At 45.5% G+C, this 22,500-nt stretch overlaps 1 protein-coding gene across 2 annotated transcripts in view; it reads right to left on the reverse strand.

The window, feature by feature from the left end:
• LOC143293535 (slit homolog 2 protein-like) overlaps positions 1 to 22,500 on the reverse strand; it is a 280,554-nt gene that overhangs the window by 173,613 nt on the left and 84,441 nt on the right. For both annotated transcript variants that reach the window (XM_076604455.1, XM_076604454.1), the window contains exon 4: positions 8,284 to 8,355. In XM_076604455.1, the coding sequence (XP_076460570.1) occupies positions 8,284 to 8,355 (72 nt within the window). The remainder of the gene's footprint in view (positions 1 to 8,283; positions 8,356 to 22,500) is intronic.

Genomic DNA, 22,500 nt, shown 5'->3' on the forward strand with positions numbered 1-22,500 from the left:
ATATTGTAAAACATTTCATTAAGCAGAGTAAATTGTGTGTGTGTGTGTGTGTGTGTGTGTGTGTGTGTGTGTGTGTGTGTGTGTGTGTGTGTGTGAGAGAGAGAGAGAGAGAGAGAGAGAGAGATATGAGGGTCTTTTATTCTCACCCCCCACCCCCCTCCCACACACACACCAAGGTACGCCAAGCAATGGATGTGTGTGGATGTTTATTCGGCATTCGCATCTGATGCTGTTGGAAGCATTGCCTCACCTACCCACCCATCGTCCACACACACACACACACACACACACACACATCTGTGTCCTCCCCGCTTTACTGGAGGTAGTAGAGGAGTAGAAAGAGGAGGAGGAGGAGGTTTCTGGTTCCAGTGGTCCATCCATTTAAAAAATGGCGGGCACACACACGCACACACACAGAAGGCCCGGGGAAGACCAGACCACTCTCACAGCCTCGTGACGTGACTGTGTGGGTGGCCTGCCCCTGAGGAGGAGACAACTGACAATCAGGTGATGTGCACGGTGGGTGGCCGGGCCCTGATGACTTGTGCACACCACCGGGGGACGACATCTTAGTCCTATCTGCTGATGTCATCATCATCATCATCATCGGCAGCAGCAGCATCAGCATCAGCAGCAACAGAAACATCAACAACCAGCCTGTTTCCTATACAGTCCGATCCACACACACCCCACAGTTTTTAGAAAGAAAATAAAATGCAGGCAGGCTTTTAGCTTGAACCTAGACACATGTAGCCCCACCGCTTAGATTTACCCTTGGGTATTTTAGGTAACTGGTAGCTGTTTAAAAAAAAAAGTCAGTCGGTATTAATTTTGTATCATACTATACGCCTCATTGTACGGCTCAGAGTCGACACAAAATGATATCACGTTTCGTTTCGTTTATTTATTCATAGTCTGTTCATCTAAGATGATGATATTAGACTGGTGATAACATCACGTTAAGTGGAAAGACATTAAAAAAATAATTGAGGACTACTACACCACAATATATACCTCAAACTGATTGTCCCGTCATTGTGTCACGACCTTTCGATTTCACGGAAATAGCTGAAACCTGGTCCCCCCCCCCCCCCCCCCTCTTGCGCCGGGGGTGTGGGGTGGGGCTGTGGGGGGAGAGAGGGGCGGAGGGGGGGGGGGGGGGGTAGGAGATCAGGAGGGAGAGGGAACGGGTGGTGGTGATGGGGACGGGATAGGTGGGGGGTGAGGTGGGGGGTGGGGGGTCTGGAACAAGCGTTTCCTGTGATGAACAGATTGTTTCCTATCTCGCACAAATAAACACAGTTGGCATGCCCGGGGTAATAACAACACCATGCCAAACAGTAAGCGAGAACGCTTTTTTCCCCCCAAGAAGAAGAACAAAGGAAACAGTAGTAGGATCGAGGGAACCCGTTAAGGCCAAAAGACTTGCCTGTGATTATTTCTTTTATTATTTCATTTGCAATTTGAAGGTCGTCCTCAACCTTGAGTTACCACCACCAAGGCTTTCTTTCTCATTGACCATCTTGACCCGTTCATCGTTCTTGTTGTGTCAACAGGCCCCCGTTACTCCAGTTCCCCTTTCAAGAAGATGTGAAGAGTGCGGGTTGCTCCATATACACTACGCCATATCGGGGGGGGGGGGGGGGGGGGGGGGGGGGGGAGCAGATGCCTGACCTTGGCATAAACCCAACGCGCTGATCAGGCCTTCAGGCTTCGTTCAGTTTTAAACAGAAAACAGAAGCCAAGGCCCCCCCGTTCTTCTTTTTTTTTCCCTTTGAAAGACACCAGTCAAAACACGGGCCTCTATGGCACCCCTTCTCGTTCCCTGTCCTTCTGGTGATTACTGACAAAACATGATGCCGCCAGGAACCCTTCAACACGCTCATTATTCTTCACTGCACACTCTGCTGGAGACCTAGAGGAAGAAAAGGGGAAAAAATTAAAAAAACGTCCGGGGTCGGATCTGGTGTAGGCATTCTCTTTTGCGCTCTTACACCGCCTCCTCCTTTATTTTCACTTCTCACTTGCAAGCATCTTGTTGGCGTATCAAGAGAACGGATCCGCACAGCTGAGAAGAGGGGGGAGGGTGGGGGTGAATTTTAATGAGGATCTAGAAGGTACAGGGTCATCTTTACATCTGCCATCGCTCTCTCAGTTTGTTTTCTCTTCGCTTTTCTTCCCTGGTTGTTAGTTCGTCCCGTCACGGTGTTGGGGGCGCTCCAGTCGGTCAGCTCAGCGCCATGCTTGTCTGGTCCTCGTGCTTCCTTTAGAGCAGATTCCTGTTTCCCCAACTGTTCCCAGGCTCCAACACTCCACATACAGTCTGTAGCCACTCCTTCCTTGTCTCTGGACCTTACACGTGGAACTGTCTCATCCTATAGTTTCCAAATACCTGCATCTAGCTCTTTCAAGTCTGGCCTCAAAACTTACCTCTTTCCAAAAAAGCCCCCAACCCTCCCACCTTCTTCCCCTTCCACTACTCAGTCTACAGTTTCTCTGGCTTTCTATTCACATGCTTTTATAAGTTTTATCTAATGCACTTAAAAGTGTTATCTTTTATCTCTGTAAGAGCCGTGAATGTTTGTGTGAATGATTGGTGTAAAAAGGCTTTTGATTTGTCTCTGCATAGGATTCAAAACTGTGTAAATACTTTTATCATATTTGTCTCTGCATACGATTCAACACTGTGTAAATACCTTTATCTTTATACTTATCATTATTGCTTGTTTGCTGTGCGCGGCAGGAATGCAGGAGTGTGCGCAAACGGACAGGCTGCAGCATCAGTCGAACAGCCCGAGGTCTTTGCTCTGGCATCCATGCATGACAGGAAGCATCATCCGACTGAAATCTGCAAACTGTTTACGAGCTGACACTGACAGCTAATGAAAACTGCAGAGGACTATACATCAGAGGAAGCCTGGACACTGCTTGTTTTCATCTGATAAAGGACAGCAGCAGCAAAAGCAACAACAAAATGTTCTCTTCTCCAAAGACCGGGTCTGACTTCATCCAGACCATCGTGTTTCATAGTCATAATCACTTATACGATAGATCTTTTCTCTTATATTATTTGATTACTTATTGAAATGATTTCTTTCATTCATCGAAGTAGTTTTCCTCGGAATACTATCTTTCTTTATCCCCAACGTCTCTGTAGAGTTAAGAAGAAGAAGAAGCAAAGGGGTGATGCCAGGGTGGTGGGGGTAGGGTTGTTGGTGGGGATGGGGATGGGTGTGGGGTTGAGGTGTTTGATGATGGAGGTGTTTTGAGGGTAGGCTTATTTAATGCACTGTTTGTCCTCTCTGTTTGGAGGTACGCGGGTGTAAGTTGTGAAGAGAGAGAGAGAGAGGGTGGGAAGGGTGGGGTGACAGAGCGTTAAGGGGACGAACGCTGGACGTATGAGAAGGTATGCAGAAAATGAGGTGTACATGGAGAAAGAGAGAGAGAGGTTTGAAGGACGGATATCTGATGAAGGGATGGGATGGGACAGGATTGGAAGCTGGACTGAAATGCTCAAGGGGGATGGAGAGTGTGTAATTATAGGTGTTTGTGTGGCGACGCGAGGATTCCTGTACCCCACTGTGTGTGTGTGTGTGTGTGTGTGTGTGTGTGTGTGTGTGTGTGTGTGTGTGTGTGTGTGTGTGTGTGTGTGTGTGTGTGTGTGAGAGAGAGAGAGAGAGACGGAGGCAGACACAGGTGGAGAGAGTTGGAGACATAGAGAGAGAGCGAGACAGAGACATATAGAGACAGGGAGAGGGGGAGACCTATTTAGAGACAGAGACATAAAGAGACAGGGAGAGAGAGAGAAAGTGAGAGAGAGAAAGCGACAGAGACAGAGAGGGGGGTCAGACAGACAGACAGAGACAGAGAAGAGTGGTAGCGAAATGACAAGCGGCAGACAGAGCACAGATAATGAAAGGCCGCTGAGAGAGACTTGCTAATCACCTGTCTCCACCCCTCGCCCTCCCCCCTGCCACAACCCCTCACCGATGGTTCATCGGACCGTGATCTGACCCTCCTCTAACCAACCCCTCCCCCTTTCTCCTTCATCCCACCACTGATCCCAGTCATAACAACCTCCCTCCGTCCCTCCCTCCCATCCGCCCCCCTCACCTTACCACCCACCACATCACACCCACTCTCTTTCTTTTCGTCCACTTCTGCTGATCCCCAAGGTTCCACACTATTTTTGTTCTGCTGGTCTCTTCTCTCTGTCACAACTCCCTTCACAACCTTCTTTCATATAATTCAGGCTTCTCCAGTTCATGTTCAGTTTCAGTTTCAAGGGGGTTTCAAAGCGTGCTGACTGATCCACACACGCTACACTAAATCTGTGTTAACAACAACAACAATAAAACAAAAAGCGTTGAGGGGACGGGGGGGTTGTATATATAAAAGGGACTGGTTCGCAGAATGTCTAAAGCGCTCATCTGCCAATGTGTCTGATTTCAGACTTTAGTCTGAAAAATGTCATGCGTGATGTGTGTCACCGCCAGCGGGAGAACGCGTCGCTTCACTGAGAGCGCCAGATTCTCTCGCTTCCTAAGCGAACGCGTTACCTCTAGACCAACACCCCACATGTAGAGTAGCGTATATGGATCAGTCAGCACGCCTTGACACCTTAAAGATGAACCAGGTGTGTCACTACAGGTGTGTCACTGCCAGCGGTATAAGAGTGTCACAACGAGTAGTCACAACGTCGAGATCTGTCCCTTCTTCAAAACCGTGTCTCCCCAATACTCAGTAATCCCTCTCACGTCACCCCCCTCCCTCGTTCCCCCCTACCCAAACACCCTCCCTCTTGTCATCACAACTCGCCGACGTCCCTCAACCAAAGAAGAAGAGGACATGCCACCCGACGTCATCTTCAGACTCTCACAACCCTCCCCCCCCCACACACACACCACACTATAACCCCACCCCACACCACGCCACCCTACCCTACCCCACCCAGCCCCTGTTATTCTTCAGGTCTGCTGAAGCGAGAGAGGGTCTTCTGTTTCTCTGTTTGGAATGTGGCAGAATGGTTAAGACGCCAATACAGAGTCTGTAAGGGTCTTCTGTTGCCGTGGGTTCTTTTTCAATGCGTGCTGCACACGGAACCTCGGTTTATCTCTTCTCATCTGAATGACTAGACGCTGGGTTTGATTTCCCAGTCAAACTTGGGAAAAAGAGCGAGAGCAGGATTCGAACACAGACCCTCACAGATACTATACTGGCAAATAAACGTCTTATCCATTCTGCCACCCTCCTCTGTCAAGTGTTTGCAAACACAACACAAGAGGCAAAGGGTTAAGCAATAATCGTGTACACACTTCAGCAGGTTTGTTTTAATACAGGTCTGGGGATCTCTTTCAACATTGATATAATCAGATCATACAATGTAGTGTCAAGGAAAGTCGTTCTCTGCTATTGAATCCCACTTCGACTGTGTCAACATTGTGCCAACTAATGGCACCATTCTTCTGTTTATCGTTCTCTGGTGATATCAGTACTGCGCTGCTGTCCAGTTTCATTCTCTATTATTAATATCAATAATGGTTTATCATGACACTGTTATCACTATTATATTATCAACTTTCAACTCCAGTACCGTGTCGCCGTTCAGTATCGTTCTCTATTACTATCAATGCTGGTTTCTCATTAACGAGCCACTGTTATCGCTTGCGAGCTTCAAAAACTCTCAACTGTTTACACGCGAATGCGATCACGAGAGAGGCGAGCCCGTTAAACCAATGAGCCTTGTAACTGGCCTTTAGAAGCTCTGTGCTTGAAATCAGGGGCTGTGTTGTGATAGGCTCTGAAAAACCCGGCTCTTTCATTCCCGCTTTTTACGGAAGCGTCGGCGTTTTTCTTTGGCCGTCGCGGTGAAAAGACGGAGCCGGCACGTCATTTCCCTCCTCTCTCTCTCTCTCTCTGTGTTGGCGCGGCCTGGCCGCGGTGAATGGGGGTGGTGGGGAAAACGAGAAGGTCAACAACACACTGCCCGGTGTAACAGACTCAAACGACCCCCTACTAGGTTTATCAGCCCGGGGTCAATTGTGACTTGTCAATACTGACCCTCCAAGCAACACCCTCCCCCAGTCCCCCAGTTGGAAATAACCCTTTTTTGGGGGGGTTGATCAAGCTATTGAAAAAGGAAGGGTAGGGGGTCGTTCTGGACTAGTCTTTACCACAACTCCCCTACTCCCTCTTCTAACGTTGTTACTTTAACGGAAGTAAACGTGAGGGAGTGCTACTTTGACAGCAAGTTTTTGATTCTTACTGGGCCAGGCTTACTTCCGCGGGTCATTTCAAGCTAGCCTTGCGAGGCCTTTAGGGAAGCGGAAAACATAGATCGACGGAGGAAGGTGGTTGACAGGTTATCTGTGATGTCCCAACGGCCATCCAGACTAAGGGACAAGTGAAGTGAAGACAACCCCTATATCTATTACGAGAAGGATAAAAACCCAACTAAGGGTATGGGGGTGGAGTAGTCAGTTGAAGTTTATCATCCACCCCAGGATGGAGATGGAGTGGTGAGGGGGTTGTTCCAGGGTAGTCTACACAGACCCCTGGGGCTAATCTACGTTTGCCAGATTTGACCACGGGGTCAAAAGAACCAACGGGGGGGTACGAGAATAAGCTGCTACACCGGCAAACCCACCTCACTCTCTCCTTCTCTCCCGACCCCCCTCCCATCTCCTCCCCCTTCCCCCCGTGTTGCCAGGTCCTGAGGACACAATGCTTTGATCCCCACGGGTCTATCGGAGGAAAGAGAGAAGAATGGGGGTGGTGGGGGGTGGGGTTAGACACTCGCGCTACCTGCATCGGCCGATTCTGATTCGATACCCTTCATCTAGCACTCTCTCTCTCTGTGTGTGTGTGTGTGTGTGTGTGTGTGTGTGTTTGCACGGAAGAATGGCCATACTGGTCCTATCACTGGTTCTGAAAGTATTTTTCACGTCCATTTCGTGCGAGTTTTTGTCTTTTCCTACCTGGATCCCAACATTTTTGCTTTTAACAATCTTTTCTCAAAGGAACAACATGATTTTCAACAAAAAAAAGAGCAAAAAGCAATGGGAGCGGGGGCGGGAAGGGGGGGGGGGGGGGGGGGGGGGGGGGCATCAAGCTTGGCTAATTTAAGCCCTACCGAATAAAAGATAAGCAAACACAAGACACATGCGGAAAAGTTCAATGGAGCCAGAGAGAAAAATTAATGCAATCACACTGACAAGTATTTTGTCTCTCCTTCCCCTCTCTCTCTCTCCCTCTTATCATGTGGATGCTTATTCCATTTCTATAATGAAAACAATTCTTTCTCGTTCTCACTCTCACCCCCCAGCTCCCCTCCCCCCCCCCCCCCACCTCTCTCTCGCCCCCATCTATCTTTCTACGAAACGACAAAACAACCAGACAATGGCACACCACACCACACCACACCACACTCCTCTGTATTTTAGGCATTGTGTCCAAACCCAGAATCAGAAACCGACCCAGAATCAGTTTGATATGAATACAATTATCAACACCCGTTCTCTGCGACGATGACATTGTGGAATGTGTCGGATGGTGTGGAGCTGGGGTTGGGGTTAAGAGAAGAGGTGGGGAGGGGGGGACGGAGAGTTCTAGAGGAATACATACTGACACCCTCACTCTGGAACATTGCTGAGTCCACACAGACACAGACATAGAGAGACAGAGACAGAGAGGACAAAGATACATAGAACTCACATATTCGTGGCCAGCTTAGTCATGGTAGAGAACACATACAGACAGACATACAGACAGACAAACACACACAAACGCTCATAGACACACATACAGAGGCCGAAAGAGATGCATAGAACTCACACTCCCTCCAACTTCACGATGGAAGAGAACACAGACAGACAGACAGAAACACACACACACACACACACACACACACACACACACAGGCCAAGAGTGATGCAAAGAACTCACATTCTTTCCAGCTTGATCATGGCAGAGATTTAAGACAGATAAACAGACAAACAGAGAGAGAGAGAGAGAGAGAGAGAGAGAGAGAGAGAGACACTGAACACTTTAATGTCAATAGCTTTACAGCCCTAATGACATGGGGGTTCATAATACAAATAACAACATGCATCAATAGTAATAATATTGATGAAAACCAAAGCCAAAACGAAATTTGAGAGAGAGAGAGAGAGAGAGAGAGAGAGAGAGAACGAGAGACAGAGACACAGAGAGAGACAGGGAGAGATTCAAAGAGAGAGGGACACAGAAAGAGACAGAGAGGCAAGGGAGATGCACAGGACTCACATTCTCTCCAGCTTGATCATGTTGGAGAAGAGGCCGTCAGGAATTGTCTCCAGCTGATTACGATCCACGCGCCTGCAACATACATCACACCACTCATCACTTTCACTTTCTCTTTCAGTGTCAGCTTTAACTGAGGGGTCGAAGTGTGTGAACTATTGATCCATATGCGCTACACCACATCTGCTGTATGATAATAAAATGATAAAACATCAGCGGTCTGTCAATGAATGGGGTTAGCGTTTTATTTTGTTTTGTTTTGTTTCATTTCAATAGAAAGAGAGAGAGAGGGGGGGGGGGGGGGAGATAGGTGGTTTGGGGGTGGGTGGGGGTAGGGGGCTGAGGGAGAGAGAGACGAAGGAGAGAGAGAGAGAGAGAGAGAGAGAGAGAGAGAGAGAGAGAGAGAGAGACAGACAGGAGGGCGAGAGAGGAGGGGGTGAAAAACAGAGAAAGAGAGAGTGTCAAAGAGACAGAGGCAGACAGAAGATGAGAGAGACAGCGAGAGTGAGAGAGAGACAGAGACAGGGAGAGAGAGAGAGAGGTGGAGTGGGGGAGAAGTTATTTTAGGTGTGTGTGTGTGTTTGCATGCGTACATGCGTGCGTGTGTGTGTACATGCGCGCGTGGTTATATGTGTGTCTGTACACGCGTGTGTATGTGTGTATGCGTACATACGTGCGAATGCGCGCGCGCGTGTGCATGCTTGCGTGCGTGATCGCGTGCACTGAAACGGAGCTGGCTGGCCCTGGCAATGTGTGTGTTCAGACAAGAGAGCCGAGAACCCCAATACAAACCATACAGAGTTGTTCAAACCTCCACCGACCCCTGACGATACCTTGAAACAGCGAAGGGTCATCAGCACTGCACGCAACAGGCTTGTACCTCTACTACTGTCACACAGTCTGGACGGGGGGTAGGGGAGTGGGTGATGCAGAGGTAGTGGTGGGGGGGTGGGGGTTGGTCTGGAGGGAGGCGGGAGGAGGGGTGTGAGAGAGGGGGGAAAGGGTGTTGGGAGTATGGGGCGTGGATGATTAATTATGGAGGAGCAGAATTTGCTGGTCAAACAGAACTTCTGTCACAAAGAAAATTATTAGGGGAAGAAAAATGGTGTTTTTTGTGTTTTTGTTTTTTGTTTGTTTTGTATTCATGATTTTAGAAAATACGGATAATGCCAGGAAAACGGAAGACAAGAGAAGAAGGTAAGAGAGAGAAAGAAAGAAAAGGAAATAAATAAAGAATGAAAGAAATGAGAGGAAATGTGTTTACAGCGAAGTGTACACCAGACTTGTTCCTCTCTGTGTTTTATTTACCCGGGAAGCAAGCTGCGAACAATCACAAAACAGGCACTGGCACAAAGTTACGGGCCTTTAAATTGTCTTCTTTCAAGGAGACACAAACCACATGAGCCCCTGTTTCCTGTCCATTCACAATGTATTTTAAACGAAACAAGAAACGTTTACCATTTTACGAAAGGAGCCGATTTTTTAAACTACGGAGACGAAGTTGGTAAGATTTACGCTTAACATTAAGGTTCAACCAGAAACAGTAATTTTTATTTCGAAAAATTCATAACACAGTACAAGATGAACAGGACAACAAGAGGGTCCCGTACAAAGCCCTGTTCTGTACATTATGTTATGTGATTTATTCAACATCAATTTGTCACGCTGGACGTATTTTGTGACAGAGCGCTGGAGGGGGTGGGACGGGTATATGTTTAGTGTAGGCCAAAGTCGGAAGAAAAAAAGAACGATAGAAAGAAAGAAAGAAACCAAAATGAGAAGAAAAAAAAGAAAGAAAGAAAAAAAAAAAGAGAACAAAATTGCAGCTAGTGCAGATCTGGTGTCGAGGTATTTCCTGTGTAAGTTAAGTTATGCCGATCTTGATTCTCCGGCAAGAGTATGATAATGACTTTTCCGGCTGACGACAGTCAGAGAACCGTAAGAGTGTCAAAACGTCTCTCTCTCCGCCCCTCTCTCTCTCTCTCTGGGTCATGTTTTAAAAAAAAAAAAGTAAAGAAAAAAAAAGCCAACGGTGTGCAGTGGGTAGGTGGGAGGTTACAGAGGTAGGTGGGAGTGGGGGCGGAAGCGGGGTGGAGAAGATATTTTAAAAAAAGAGAAAAAAAACGAAAGAAAGAAATGAAAGAAACTGGTGTACGTGTCCGCAGCGTTGCAGAACTGTGGCGGGCGTTGCGTGTTGCGTGTAGCGCTGGTGGGTGGCCACCCAACCTCGATTCCACCGACCTCACCCCTACACCCTCCACTTCCTCTCCCCACCACACACACACACACACATACATACAGACACGGACCCCCCACATACATATGCACCCGGCTCACAAAATCACCTCTCAATATCCCGCCCCCCACCCCCTACCTAAAACCACACTCCTGCGTCACTTTACCGCAATGCACTGTCTTCTCACCGGGGTGCATCGGATTAAATATATTGGGGGTAAAAAAAAAAAAAAAAAAAAAGAGAAGAAGACGGAAAAAAAAAAAAAAAAAAAAAGCGACGAGCTGGGTAGTAGAAGAGACACACTTGAGCCGATCACGCAATTTATTTGTGGGGACCAGTAAAGGTTTTCTGTGCATAGGTGTGTGTGTGTGTGTGTGTGTGTGTGTGTGTCCCTCTCTCTCTCTGTATGTGTTCAGGTTAATGTCAGTCTTTTTTTTTGGGGGGGGGGGGGGGGGGGGGGGGGGGGGGGGATTGGTTAGGGGTCGATTGGAGAGAGGTCGGGGGTGGGGGGTCGGGTGGACGGGTGGGGGACGGGTGACATAGGGGTGGGATCCCCATTTGGCCCCAGTCGTTTTGGTGGTGATGAGTTTCCGGCACGGGTGGATAACTCCTGATTTGATTTCCCAGGCTGATAACGGTGGATGGCCGGCCTGCTACGATATAGACTTAGTCATAGATCTTTTATTTTTTCATATTTTTTACCTTTTTTAAAATTTTTACTCCCTTTGTTTCACGTTGTTTTGGTGCAGCTGCTGGTGTTTTTTTTATTTTTTTTAACATAAAGCGAAAGAGGAACGACCACACACGCGCATAATTCCCTCTGTTGCTTCTTCATTCATGGGCTGCGACTCGCACGTTCGCTCGTATAAACACACGAGATGGCTTTTACGTGTATGACCGTTTTTTTACCCCTCTACAGTGATCGGGACTTCAAGTTTCTACCTCTGTCTGTCTGTCTGTCTGTCTGTCTGTCTCTGTCTTTTCTTTCCCACCCACCACTCTGTGTCTCTATCCCTCTGTCTCTGTCTCTCTCCACCTTTCTCACTGAGTGTCAGGCTGGGGAAAGGACCATAATATTCAAAACTGGAGCAGTAGGCATAACAGTGTGTTGTAATGAGCAGACAGTTGTTTCATATAAATGTATATATCTATTATATCTATATCTACATATATATATATATATATATATATATATATATATATATATGTGTGTGTATAATATATATATATATATATGTGTGTGTGTATTCTATTTATTTGTTTATTTACCCATTTATTTATTTATGTATCTATTTATTGTATCACAACAGATTTCTCTGTCAGTAGGAATCGAACCCGTGCACACTCACTTTCAAGTCGGGTGCATTTGACAAATGGACCAACCACCCCTCCATGCAAGAACGTAAACACAGACGAGAGATGGAGTGCAAGTGTCTCGAGGTTGTTTTAGATCAACGACATGAAGACCAATCCGTGGTGAAACAAGTATGATAAACCTTTATCTGTCTGGAGCTGCTTTGCTCATCACGACTCAAATCGAAACGACACCGAAGGCGTGTCTGTGTACTCGGGAAAGGCGTGTGACTTGTCCTTACATTTTGAACATCCATACCAGTATGCTGAAGTTTGATCTTTCCAAATCCAAATAATCATGGTGCTTAAGAGTCTCACCGACCATTAAGGCCAAGTTTGATCTTTTCTTATTAGAATATCATTGTTATTCTTTCAATTCAATTTTTTGGGTGCGTTTTTGATGCTTGTTTTGACATTGAAGGACATAAGTTGTGATTCAGTGTGTATATATATATTTTTTTTCCAAACATTTTTTTTTTTTTTACTCAGACAAAGGTTTACATACCAAATAAATATTTCACATTAGGAAGGCACAACAATATAGCGTTCCGAACATCAACCATTCCACATTAAGCATCACATCGGCAGAACAGCAAATATCAATTCAAACATTGATCTGTGTGATATTATAACACACGAATTACAATGAAATTGTAGTAATGACAGTATACTATCTGTTCACACATTGCTTCCACTGGTACTGCAGAGCCCAGTTCATATCAAAGTAATATAGGTTTATACATAATAGGTTTATACATAATACAAATCTTAATCTTGTACGATAAATATGTATTGTGCCCATTTCTGCACAAATTTGTTATATTCCATGGATATTCTAAAAACATACTTGTCAATTTCGTATGCCTTTTTAAGATCTTTTATGAACATTTGTATTGTTGGATTTACTTTATTGATTCTACATTTGTATATAAAAAAAAAATTGGCTATCATTAAGATATGTAAGAAGCAGCCATCAGTTTTTGTTTTATTGTTGCACCCAAAAAACACCAACACACAGTTAAGATCAAGTCTATCACAGTTTGGACACTTTTCTTTAAAGTAGCGTACAAACTCTGTCCAAAACACTTGTACATGATTACATTCCCATAGATAGTGTAGGATCGTGTCTTTTTTACAGTGTGTATATTTTGTTATTGCATCCTCCACACGCCAGAAGGGACGAAAGGATGGAATTTCTTTGACTCGTTGTACATTTCGACAAGGTTGTTTTCAGTCTTTATTCCTCTTGATTTCACTCCAGGCCAACGCCGAAAACGAAGGAAGAGTTTCTCTGTGAAATAAAGATTAATATGTAAACGCGAGAGGGTTAAGCAGAGGGACGTCCATTCCACCATACTCTGATTTGAAGAGCTCAATCATCTTGATCAAAATCCGTGAATGAAATGATTTTGATCACACTACTGAATGAATGAGTTCAATCATTTCGTCTATCACGGATTACAGTTCTTACGCTGACCAGATAGTCTTGTTTAGCTGTGAGCCACGGCATTTTGTTAACGTACATGAAGAATATTCTTATTTGTAGTGTGTCCAGTTTAGAAGGATGATTGCCAAAGCTGAACCCCCACCCCCCGCCCCCACCTCTCTCTCTCTAAAAAATACCTGCGAGATATTACAATAGCAAAATTTAGAGTGGCTCTGGTGAAGTTTCGTCTAGGCGTTAATGACCTTAAAGTAAATAAAAGATATAACAATATGTCAACACCAAAAAAAATGTCCCTTTTGTGATGATCTAGAAACCGAAGTTCATTTTCTTATTAGATGTCCAATGCTAAACTACGAGAAAGTATATATTTAAACATTATAGAAATAGTAACACTCCACCAATTCCATTTTTGTTACAAAATGAAGACAGGTGTGTAATAAGAGATGTCGCTATGTTTATTTACTATGCTTTTCGTTCCATATAGGAACTGATGTGGAGTTTAATTTAGAATGTTAAAATCAAATTGCGTGACAGAGCAATTATGTTTAAGTTCTGTTGAATCTGGTTTTTCCCTCATTTTTTCAAATCGTTATCTTTATGTGTACGTGTTCTCATGTGGACAGGCTGGTGGCCTTCACATTAAACTTTCTGCGTTTCTGCGTTCTCTCTCTCTCACTCAATAAAACTCGTCTCTTTAACCTCTTAAGCCCCGATCGCTCATAACAGGGAGTGTTAGTGGGCAACGAAGGAAAATAAAAAAAATAAAAAGATCCCTGGTTAACACAAACCTAATCTGAGAAGTAACCCAGACCTTTGTCAATCCGTTCCCAAACACTTGTCACACCGACGCCAAAACGTGAATATTAAACGTAAAATGAGAGGGCTGCCCACTTGAAAGTGCCCAGATAAAAGTGAGTTGGGATGTTTGTTTTGCTGGCCTGTGGTGGGCTGGGCAGAAGGGGAGGAAGGTCTGAACAATGAGGCTTTGCCGGGGACAGTGGGACCAGGCGGGTGTGGAAAGAGTTATAACATGTAAACGAAAAAGGGGAGGAAAGTTCTGTGGAAGGTTTGATTTCTTCATAAAGAGAGTGAGAACAGCTTTGTGCTGTGGTTCAGATGTGGATAATATAGTTTTCATATCTGTTTAAAGAAACACACACACATAATTATGCGGACGCGCGCACATACGGACACACGCAGAGACACGCACACAGACACGCATACACACTACACACAGACACACATAAAGACACTCACACGCACACACACACACACACACTCATTCACTCACTCAAACACATCCACACAGCCAGCTGATGATTCCCCAGGTAAAACGCCATGTGCTGTGCTGCAGAAAGAGGACGTGGCTCGATGCTTTCCCAGGTCATCCCTACTCCTCCCTTCCTTCACCCTTCCCTCAAGAACACACACACACACACACACATACACACGCACACATACACACATGCGCACATACACAAATACACACTCACATATGAACACACACCAAATACAAAACACTCCTCCTCTCTTCATCAATCTCTCCCCATCACACACTCTGACACCACAAAAGAGTGTGTTTTCCCCTTCTCCCTCCATCCCTCTTACACACACACACTCTCCAGCACACACAAACACACACACAAACACACTCAAACACACTCATACATATCCCCCTCCCCTCCCCCAACCCCCCCACACAAACTCATTGTGTCCGCCTCTGGGACAGAAGAAAGGTGAGACAGCGGAAACATTTGCCCTTCAACAAAAACTAGCGGGGCTTCAGTAAGGGGTGCCAAAACCCTTAAAAGCGAGCCGTCCAATCCGTTGAAGGTGTTTGCAGTTTGTATCGTGTTCGGTTGTTTTGTGTTGTGTTGCGCTGTGTTGCGTTGCATGACCTGGCTAAGCAGCGTTGGGTTAACGCTGCTGGTCAGGCAATCTGCTTAGCAGATGTGGTGCAGCGTATTGTGGCTTTGTCCTTACGCAGTGACGCCTCGTTCCTTGAGTAAGTAACTGAACTGAAGTGAAGTGCGTTGCATTCTGATTCATCGCGTCGAATCGTATCGTGTGATCTTCTGTCCCGTCGTGTCGTTTCGTGTCGAGTCATATTTTGTTGTTTCCTTTCGAATGGCGGAGTGTGTCTTGTGTCGTGTCATATCGTTTCGCATCGGACAGGCGCAATAGCCGAGTGGTTAAAGCGTTAGACTTTCAATCTGAGGGTCCCAGGTTCGAATCTCGGTAACGGCGCTTGGTGAGTAAAGGGATGAGATTTTTCCATCTACCAGGTCAACGTATGTGCAGACCTAATTGTGCCTGAACCCCCTTCGTGTGTATACGCAAGCAAAAGATCAAATACGCACATTACAGATCCCGTAATCCATGTCAGTGTTCGGTGGGTTATGGAAACAAGAACATACCCAGCATGCACACCCCCCAAAACGAAGTATGGCTGCCTATATAGCGGGGTAAAAACGGTCACACACGTAAAAGCCCACTCGTGTACATACGAGTGAACGTGGGAGTTGCAGCTCACGAAGTTTCGCATCGTATAATGATGTGGCGTGTTGTATCGTGTTCTATTGTATGACTTTGTCACAAATCGATTTCTGTGATGAAGTGAAATTTGTTGTACTTCTTCTCGCTCGGCGAACACATCGCCACAGGATGGCGCCACCTTGTTCTTGTCCGTGTAATTAGTAAATGCGAATGGGCTTACCAAACACAACACCCATGTCATCGTGCAGTCTTTTACATTCTGTAAACGATGAGGAGTCGGGTTATGATGTCACGGGAAAGACTAGTGCCCAGACCACCACGCCTCAAGAGCGTCTGGATGTCCCTGTCTTGGAACATGGGAGCTGGAATGTGGCTGTGGCTTCCTGGGTCAGTGATCTATCCGCTTGGTCATCACTGCACCATCATTACATACATGACGTTTCAGAAGAAAAGAAGAAAGCAAGAAAGAAAGCAACACATACAAAAACAGTACAACACTTGTGTGTGTGAACACTGTTTTCACGGCCGATGGAAGAAAGTTCTGTAATGAAGAGATGATCTCCCCTATTCTCTCTCTCTCTCCCTCTCTTGTGCTCGCTCGCTCGCTCTTCTTCTTTTCCTCTTCTTCTTCTTGTCTCTACGTCTTCTCTCTCTCATACAAACGCAAATATGCTATTACATTCATACACGAACAAACAGACACAGACACACACAGACACAGACACACAGTATCAGTATCAGTAGCTCAAGGAGGCGTCACTGCGTTCGGACAAATCCACATACACTACACCACATCTGCCAAGCAGATGCCTGACCAGCAGCGTAACCCAACGCGCTTAGTCAGGCCTTGAGAAAAACAAAACAACCCCCCAAAAAAAACAAAAACAACAACAACAATAAACAAATAAATAAATAAAATAGAATAAAATAGAAATAAAAATAAAATCATAAAATAATAACACACACACACACACACACACACACACACACACACGCACGCACAGTGACGACAGCTGATTTCCAGGAACCCCTCATCACCTCATCCCTCATCAGCTGGCAACACGCGCCAAAAGGGGGAGGGCAACTCCGCCACTATTAACCCACACCCCCCTCATTCCCCACTATCCCTCCCCCAGCTTTCAAACTTGTCCCTGCCGCACCCCCTTTCCCCAGTCTCTCTATCTCTATCTCTCTCATCCTCAACAGAGAGACAGACAGCGGTTGTTACTTTTCTGTTTCATTCTACGCAGCCAGGTAGCCAGAGAGGTGGGTAGGTAAACAGGGACGCAGGTAATTAGGAAGGTAAGTAGGTATAAGGTAAGGGATGCAGGTAGGCAGGCAGGCAGGAAGGTAGGTAAATTGGTAAGTACGATGCAGGTAGTTAGGTAAGTAGTTAGGTAAGTAAATCGGTAGGTAAATGAAATGAAATGAAATTATGGTGCTTAGAGCCTCGCCGAACACTAAGGCCATCTCAAGGCTATCGCCGCGTTAATAACTACTACAAGGGTAAAACAACAACAACAATTAAATCGGTAGGTAGGGATGCATGAAGACAAGGCTGGTAGGTAAATTCTATTCAATTTTATTTCACTTTTTATTCTATTTTATCTTTTATACATATTTTCATGTCACTTTGTCTTAAATTTGTATATCTTGTTGTAAAGCGCGGTGAGCCCCATTTGAGATGGGGGTACGGCGCTATATAAGCCTGCATTTTATTATTATTATTATTATTATTAAATAGGTAGGTAGCAATGCTAGTAGTTAAGTAGGTAGGTGTACAAACAGATATGGATAGATTAACAGACAGACAGATTGATGATAGACAGATGTATGGAGAGATAGAAAGGAATATACAGACAGATAAACCAATGGACAGATTTTCAGATGGGAGTGACAGACAGATACATACTATATATATATATATATATATATATATATATATATATATATATATATACACACATATAGATAGATACATACATGCATACATACATGCACACACATATACATAGATATGATATATCTCTCTCTTTATATATATATATATAGAGAGAGAGAGAGAGAGAGAGAGAGAGAGAGAGAGAGAGAGAGAGAGAGAGAGAGAGAGAGAGAGAACTCAGAATGGTTCAATTGTAAAGGCCTCTGGCCCATTACAATGGAGTGAAAAAATGCACAAAATGACAGATACTATTATGTTCGCTTCATGTTGTCAATACAGCTTTGTCGTAAGTCTGGTGCTTTAAACACAAACATTGCTAGTCTTTTAGTCAGATATTCAATTCGTGTTTGACATCAGAAGGGTAACTCTGCATAATGACGGTCGACCATAGAATTTATATGGAATCAATTCATTTCTAAGGGTTTTATATTTGGGGCAAATCAAAAGAAAGTGGATTTCAGATTCGATACAGTTTTTGCAAAAAGGACAGTTATGACTGCCCTCATCTGTTGTCGCATTAAAATTTATGAATTGGCCATTCAGTGGTGACATTCCTACCAAAGAGAGAGAGAGAGACAGACAGACAGACAGACAGACAGAGAGAGACAGAGAAACAGAGAGACAGAGAGAGATGGATAGATATGACCAAGGATCTGAAGTCATGGAATCAGGAGACACAGGACAAGGATTTAGGAATCAAACATCCGGTAATCGGGTCCGAAAATTGAGAATTTGAAATAACAAAGGGATAAGGGATAAAAAAAAAAAAGAAAAAAAAAGAAGAAGAAAAAAAGACAGATCTGAAACAGGGCATAAAACAGCAGCAGCAGCAGCAGTCAATTGATGTTTGGGGTAGCTGTATTAGACACAAACACAGTGTCAGGGGTTTTTGTCCCTGGCTCCGTGTTTTGGGTTCTCTCTGAGAAGGGCGTTCGCTGCTTGCTTTGGTAACCTTAACTTCCTTTGATGTGGTGTGGTGCTCTCTCCCTCCCTCTCTCTTTCTCTCTGTTTCTCTGTCTACATCTGAGGTGTGTGTGTAAGTATGTGTGTGTGTGTGTGTGTGTGTGTGTGTGTGTGTGTGTGTGTGTGCGCGCGCGCGAACCGCGTGCGTGCGCATGTGTGTGTGTATGTGTGTGAGCGAATTTTTGTGTGTGACAGAGAAAGAATGAGAGAGAGAGGGAGAGAGAGAGAGAGAGAGATAGAAAGAGAGAGAGAGAGAGAGAGAGAGGGAGAGAGAGAGAGAGAGAGAGAGAGAGAGGGCTCAGAACTTTTAATGTAAGGTCACTGACCTGTGTACATATATTCACACGTGTTGTACATATGTATATAGACAGGCAGACAGAGACAAAGACAGGGAGACAGACAGAGAGAGAGAGAGAGAGAGAGAGAGAGAGGGGGGGGACACACACACACACACACAGAGGTAGAGACAGACAGACAGACAGTCAGAGACAGAGAGAGACAGAAAGAGAAAGGGAACGATAAAGAGACAGATAACAATAACAAAGAAGAAGCCATGAGAAACAAAAAAAGACAGTGATAGATGTTTCTTCTCTCATTGTCAAAAGAGACCAAAGACTTTCCTCCACCCCCCCCTCCATTTCCCTCCATCCCCACCTACCTCTGCACCCTCCCAACCACCACCACCACCACCACCACCACTCCCTATAACCCCCATCCCGCTACACCCCACCCCACCCCACCCCACCCCGGCCAATCATCCAATCTCACTTTTCCCGCTCTGAGAAGTTTCAGAGAGGTTTTCGTTACCAACCAAAGGAACGGATTTACGCACAGTCGTTTTTTTTTTTTTTTTCCCCTACGTTCTCTTTCTTCCCCCTTCTTTTTGGGCTCTCTCATCTTTTTTTTCTTTCTTTCTTTCTTGTTCTTTCCACCGCCCCACCCATCTCAAGACTTGTTTTATTAGAGGTTAGGTGGCGGGAGGAGGGGGGGGAGAGGGGAAGAAGGTTTGGGGGGGAGGGGGGGGGGAGGGGGTGAAGACGGGAGGGGCTTTAGGAGAGGTGGTGGTATTGGCGGTGATGGTGGTTGGTGTTCGTGGTGATGGTGATATGATGATAGATAGAAAATTGTGGTGGTGGACAGTGAGAACATAATGACGTTGTGTGTTTGATAATAATGGTGATGATGATGATGATGATATGATGATAAAGAATAACAATAATGATACAACTACTATTGCTGCTGTGATAATGATACTGCTGTTACTGCTGCTACCACGACTACTACTCCACTTACTAATGATGATGATGGTGATGATAACGATAACAATAATAACAATAATAACAATGTGAATCTTATAACGTCCATTCTCCAAATTAATAGGGGCTGTTGGTGCTTTACAAAAAAAAAGGGTAAGCACATACACACACACACACACACGTACACACACACACACACACACACGCACACTTGACACCCAGTCAAAACCCTCGTTGACATTCAGTTCACTCCCTTACCTCCCTCTCTCCACATCCCCACCACCCCCCATCCCCAACTCTATCCCTCCCCATACAATACCTGTCATTGAGTCACAACAAGTGAAGGAAAAACGGAAAAAGAAAAAATATTCCACCCCCGTTGTAGAAGAGGAGGGGGGTATTATTAGCAAGGTACACTTACTGCAACACCGTGAGCCTGTGTCAAAGCAGTTCTTTGTGCAGGATGACAGGGCTCAGTAAACGATGGTTAAATGGGCGGTGCTCTCTCTCTCGTGAACCCACCTATGTGGACCCGAAATCTTTCACATTTTTTTTCTGCTTCTTCTTCTTCTTCTTGTTCTCCTTTTTTTTTTCTTCTTCTTCTTCTTCTTCTCCTTCTCCTCTCCCTCTCTGTGTCTGTCTGTCTTGTTTGACTGTCTGTCTGTCTGAGTCTCTTTCCTTATCAGTCTGTCTGTCTGTCTCTTTCTCTCTCATATTTACCCCCACCCCCACCCCCTGATCTCTCTCAAATTTACTCTGCGTCATTCTTATACATGTATTAAGTACAAATACACACACACACATACATATATATATATATATATATATATATATATATATATATACATGTGTGTGTATATATATATATATATATATGTGTGTGTGTGTGTGTGTGTGTGTGTGTGTGTGTGTGTGTGTGTGTGTGTGTGTGTGTGTGTGTGTGTGAGTTAAAACAACGGCAGATGTGTATGGCGGCCAATGTGCTAGTTTCGCCTCCGCTGGAAAAAACAAGGATTCCTTCCTTCCTTCATCCACTTTTTTATGCCCCAGAGTTAGGGACTTCTTCTGCGTTCCAGCTGCCATGCCATACAGTTAGGTTTGTTAAAGTATTGAATTGTGCAGTCCATCGCAAGGATTCAGCCGAAGCACACACGCACCCCCCCCCCCCCCCCCCCCCCCCCCCCCCCCGCCCCCTCCACACACACACACACAATTGTGATGGGGCTCAAAACCGCGTCCTCCCAGCCGTCAGTCCGCGACATAAACGAGTTCGCCACGGCGGGTGGCTGAGAACTTTGGAGGTTGGCGTGCTTTTCGCACCTGACGAAACATTAATTTTTCCCTCCTCTGAGTTTTAGTTCTCGCGCTTCGCTATCAAATCTTGTCCACCCCCGTCCCTTAGGACGTAATGTTAAAAAATGTTTCCCTTACTAACAATCTCTTACTCCGTGTTATAAAGTCTTTCATATTAATTTTCGCGTGTTGCTATTAAGTCTTCCTCGTTCTTAGCGGTGTGATGTTAAATCTTCCTTATTCCTGGCGCTGTCTCGTTAAATCTTCCTTATTTCTTGCGCTGTATTGTGATCAAATCTTCCTTAGTCCTAGCGCCGTCTTCTTAAGCCCCCCTCCTTTTCCCTAACGCTGTCTTGTTAAATCGTCCCCGTTCCTAGCGTTGTCTTGTTGCTAAGTCTGCCCTTATTTCTAGCGATAACTTGTTATTACGTCTGCACTGTTCTCACACACAGACACACAGACCTTCCCCCTTCCCCCTCCCCCAACCTTCCCACCCACACCCACCATCTTAACTACACTACCACTTGTCACGCAAAAAAATATAAAGAAGCCAAGCCAAACCCTCTCACCAGAAAAACGAGCTTGTCACACACACCATAGATTAGATATAGCGTTGGCTCGAAGAGTGTCGTTACGGGCAAACATAGATAGATAGACCTGACACACTCACACACCCTTTCCTCCCTCTCACCCTCCACCACCACCACCCTCTCCGAGCTCCCAGCCCCCACTCATCACCCCCCATTTATCACAATTAACAAGCGTGAAATGACGCCCTGGCTTTTGAAAGGCCCACCACTGAGTCTAGTGACGATCTTCAGTTGTTAACATTAACCCCCACACACACCCAAACTTTGGGTGGGTGGAGAGGGGAGAATAGTTATGACTGATCTGTCTGTGTCCGTCTGTGTCTGTCTGTCAGCCTCTCACTACCAACCCCACCCCATTCTCACACTACCTCCCCTCCCCCTCTCTCTCCCTCTTTCTCTCTCTCTCTCTCCGCCCCTGCCTCTTCTCTCTCCCTCAGCTTTCCAATACCACTCATTATCTTCTCGCCCCCCCTCCCCTTTTTTTTTCATCAGTAATTACAAAGAAAAGTTTCGATTTCGATTTTGGTCTCTGTGCGTCTCTGTGTCTGTCTGTCTCCGTTTCTGTCTTTCTCTTTGTGCATTCGAACACACCCGGCCTGTCCCGTCCCCCCCCCCTCTCTCTCTCGAATTTCTCAAAACCCACC

This window comes from Babylonia areolata, chromosome 19, assembly GCF_041734735.1.
Source record: "Babylonia areolata isolate BAREFJ2019XMU chromosome 19, ASM4173473v1, whole genome shotgun sequence".
NCBI classification, from domain to species: Eukaryota; Metazoa; Mollusca; class Gastropoda; order Neogastropoda; family Buccinidae; genus Babylonia; species Babylonia areolata.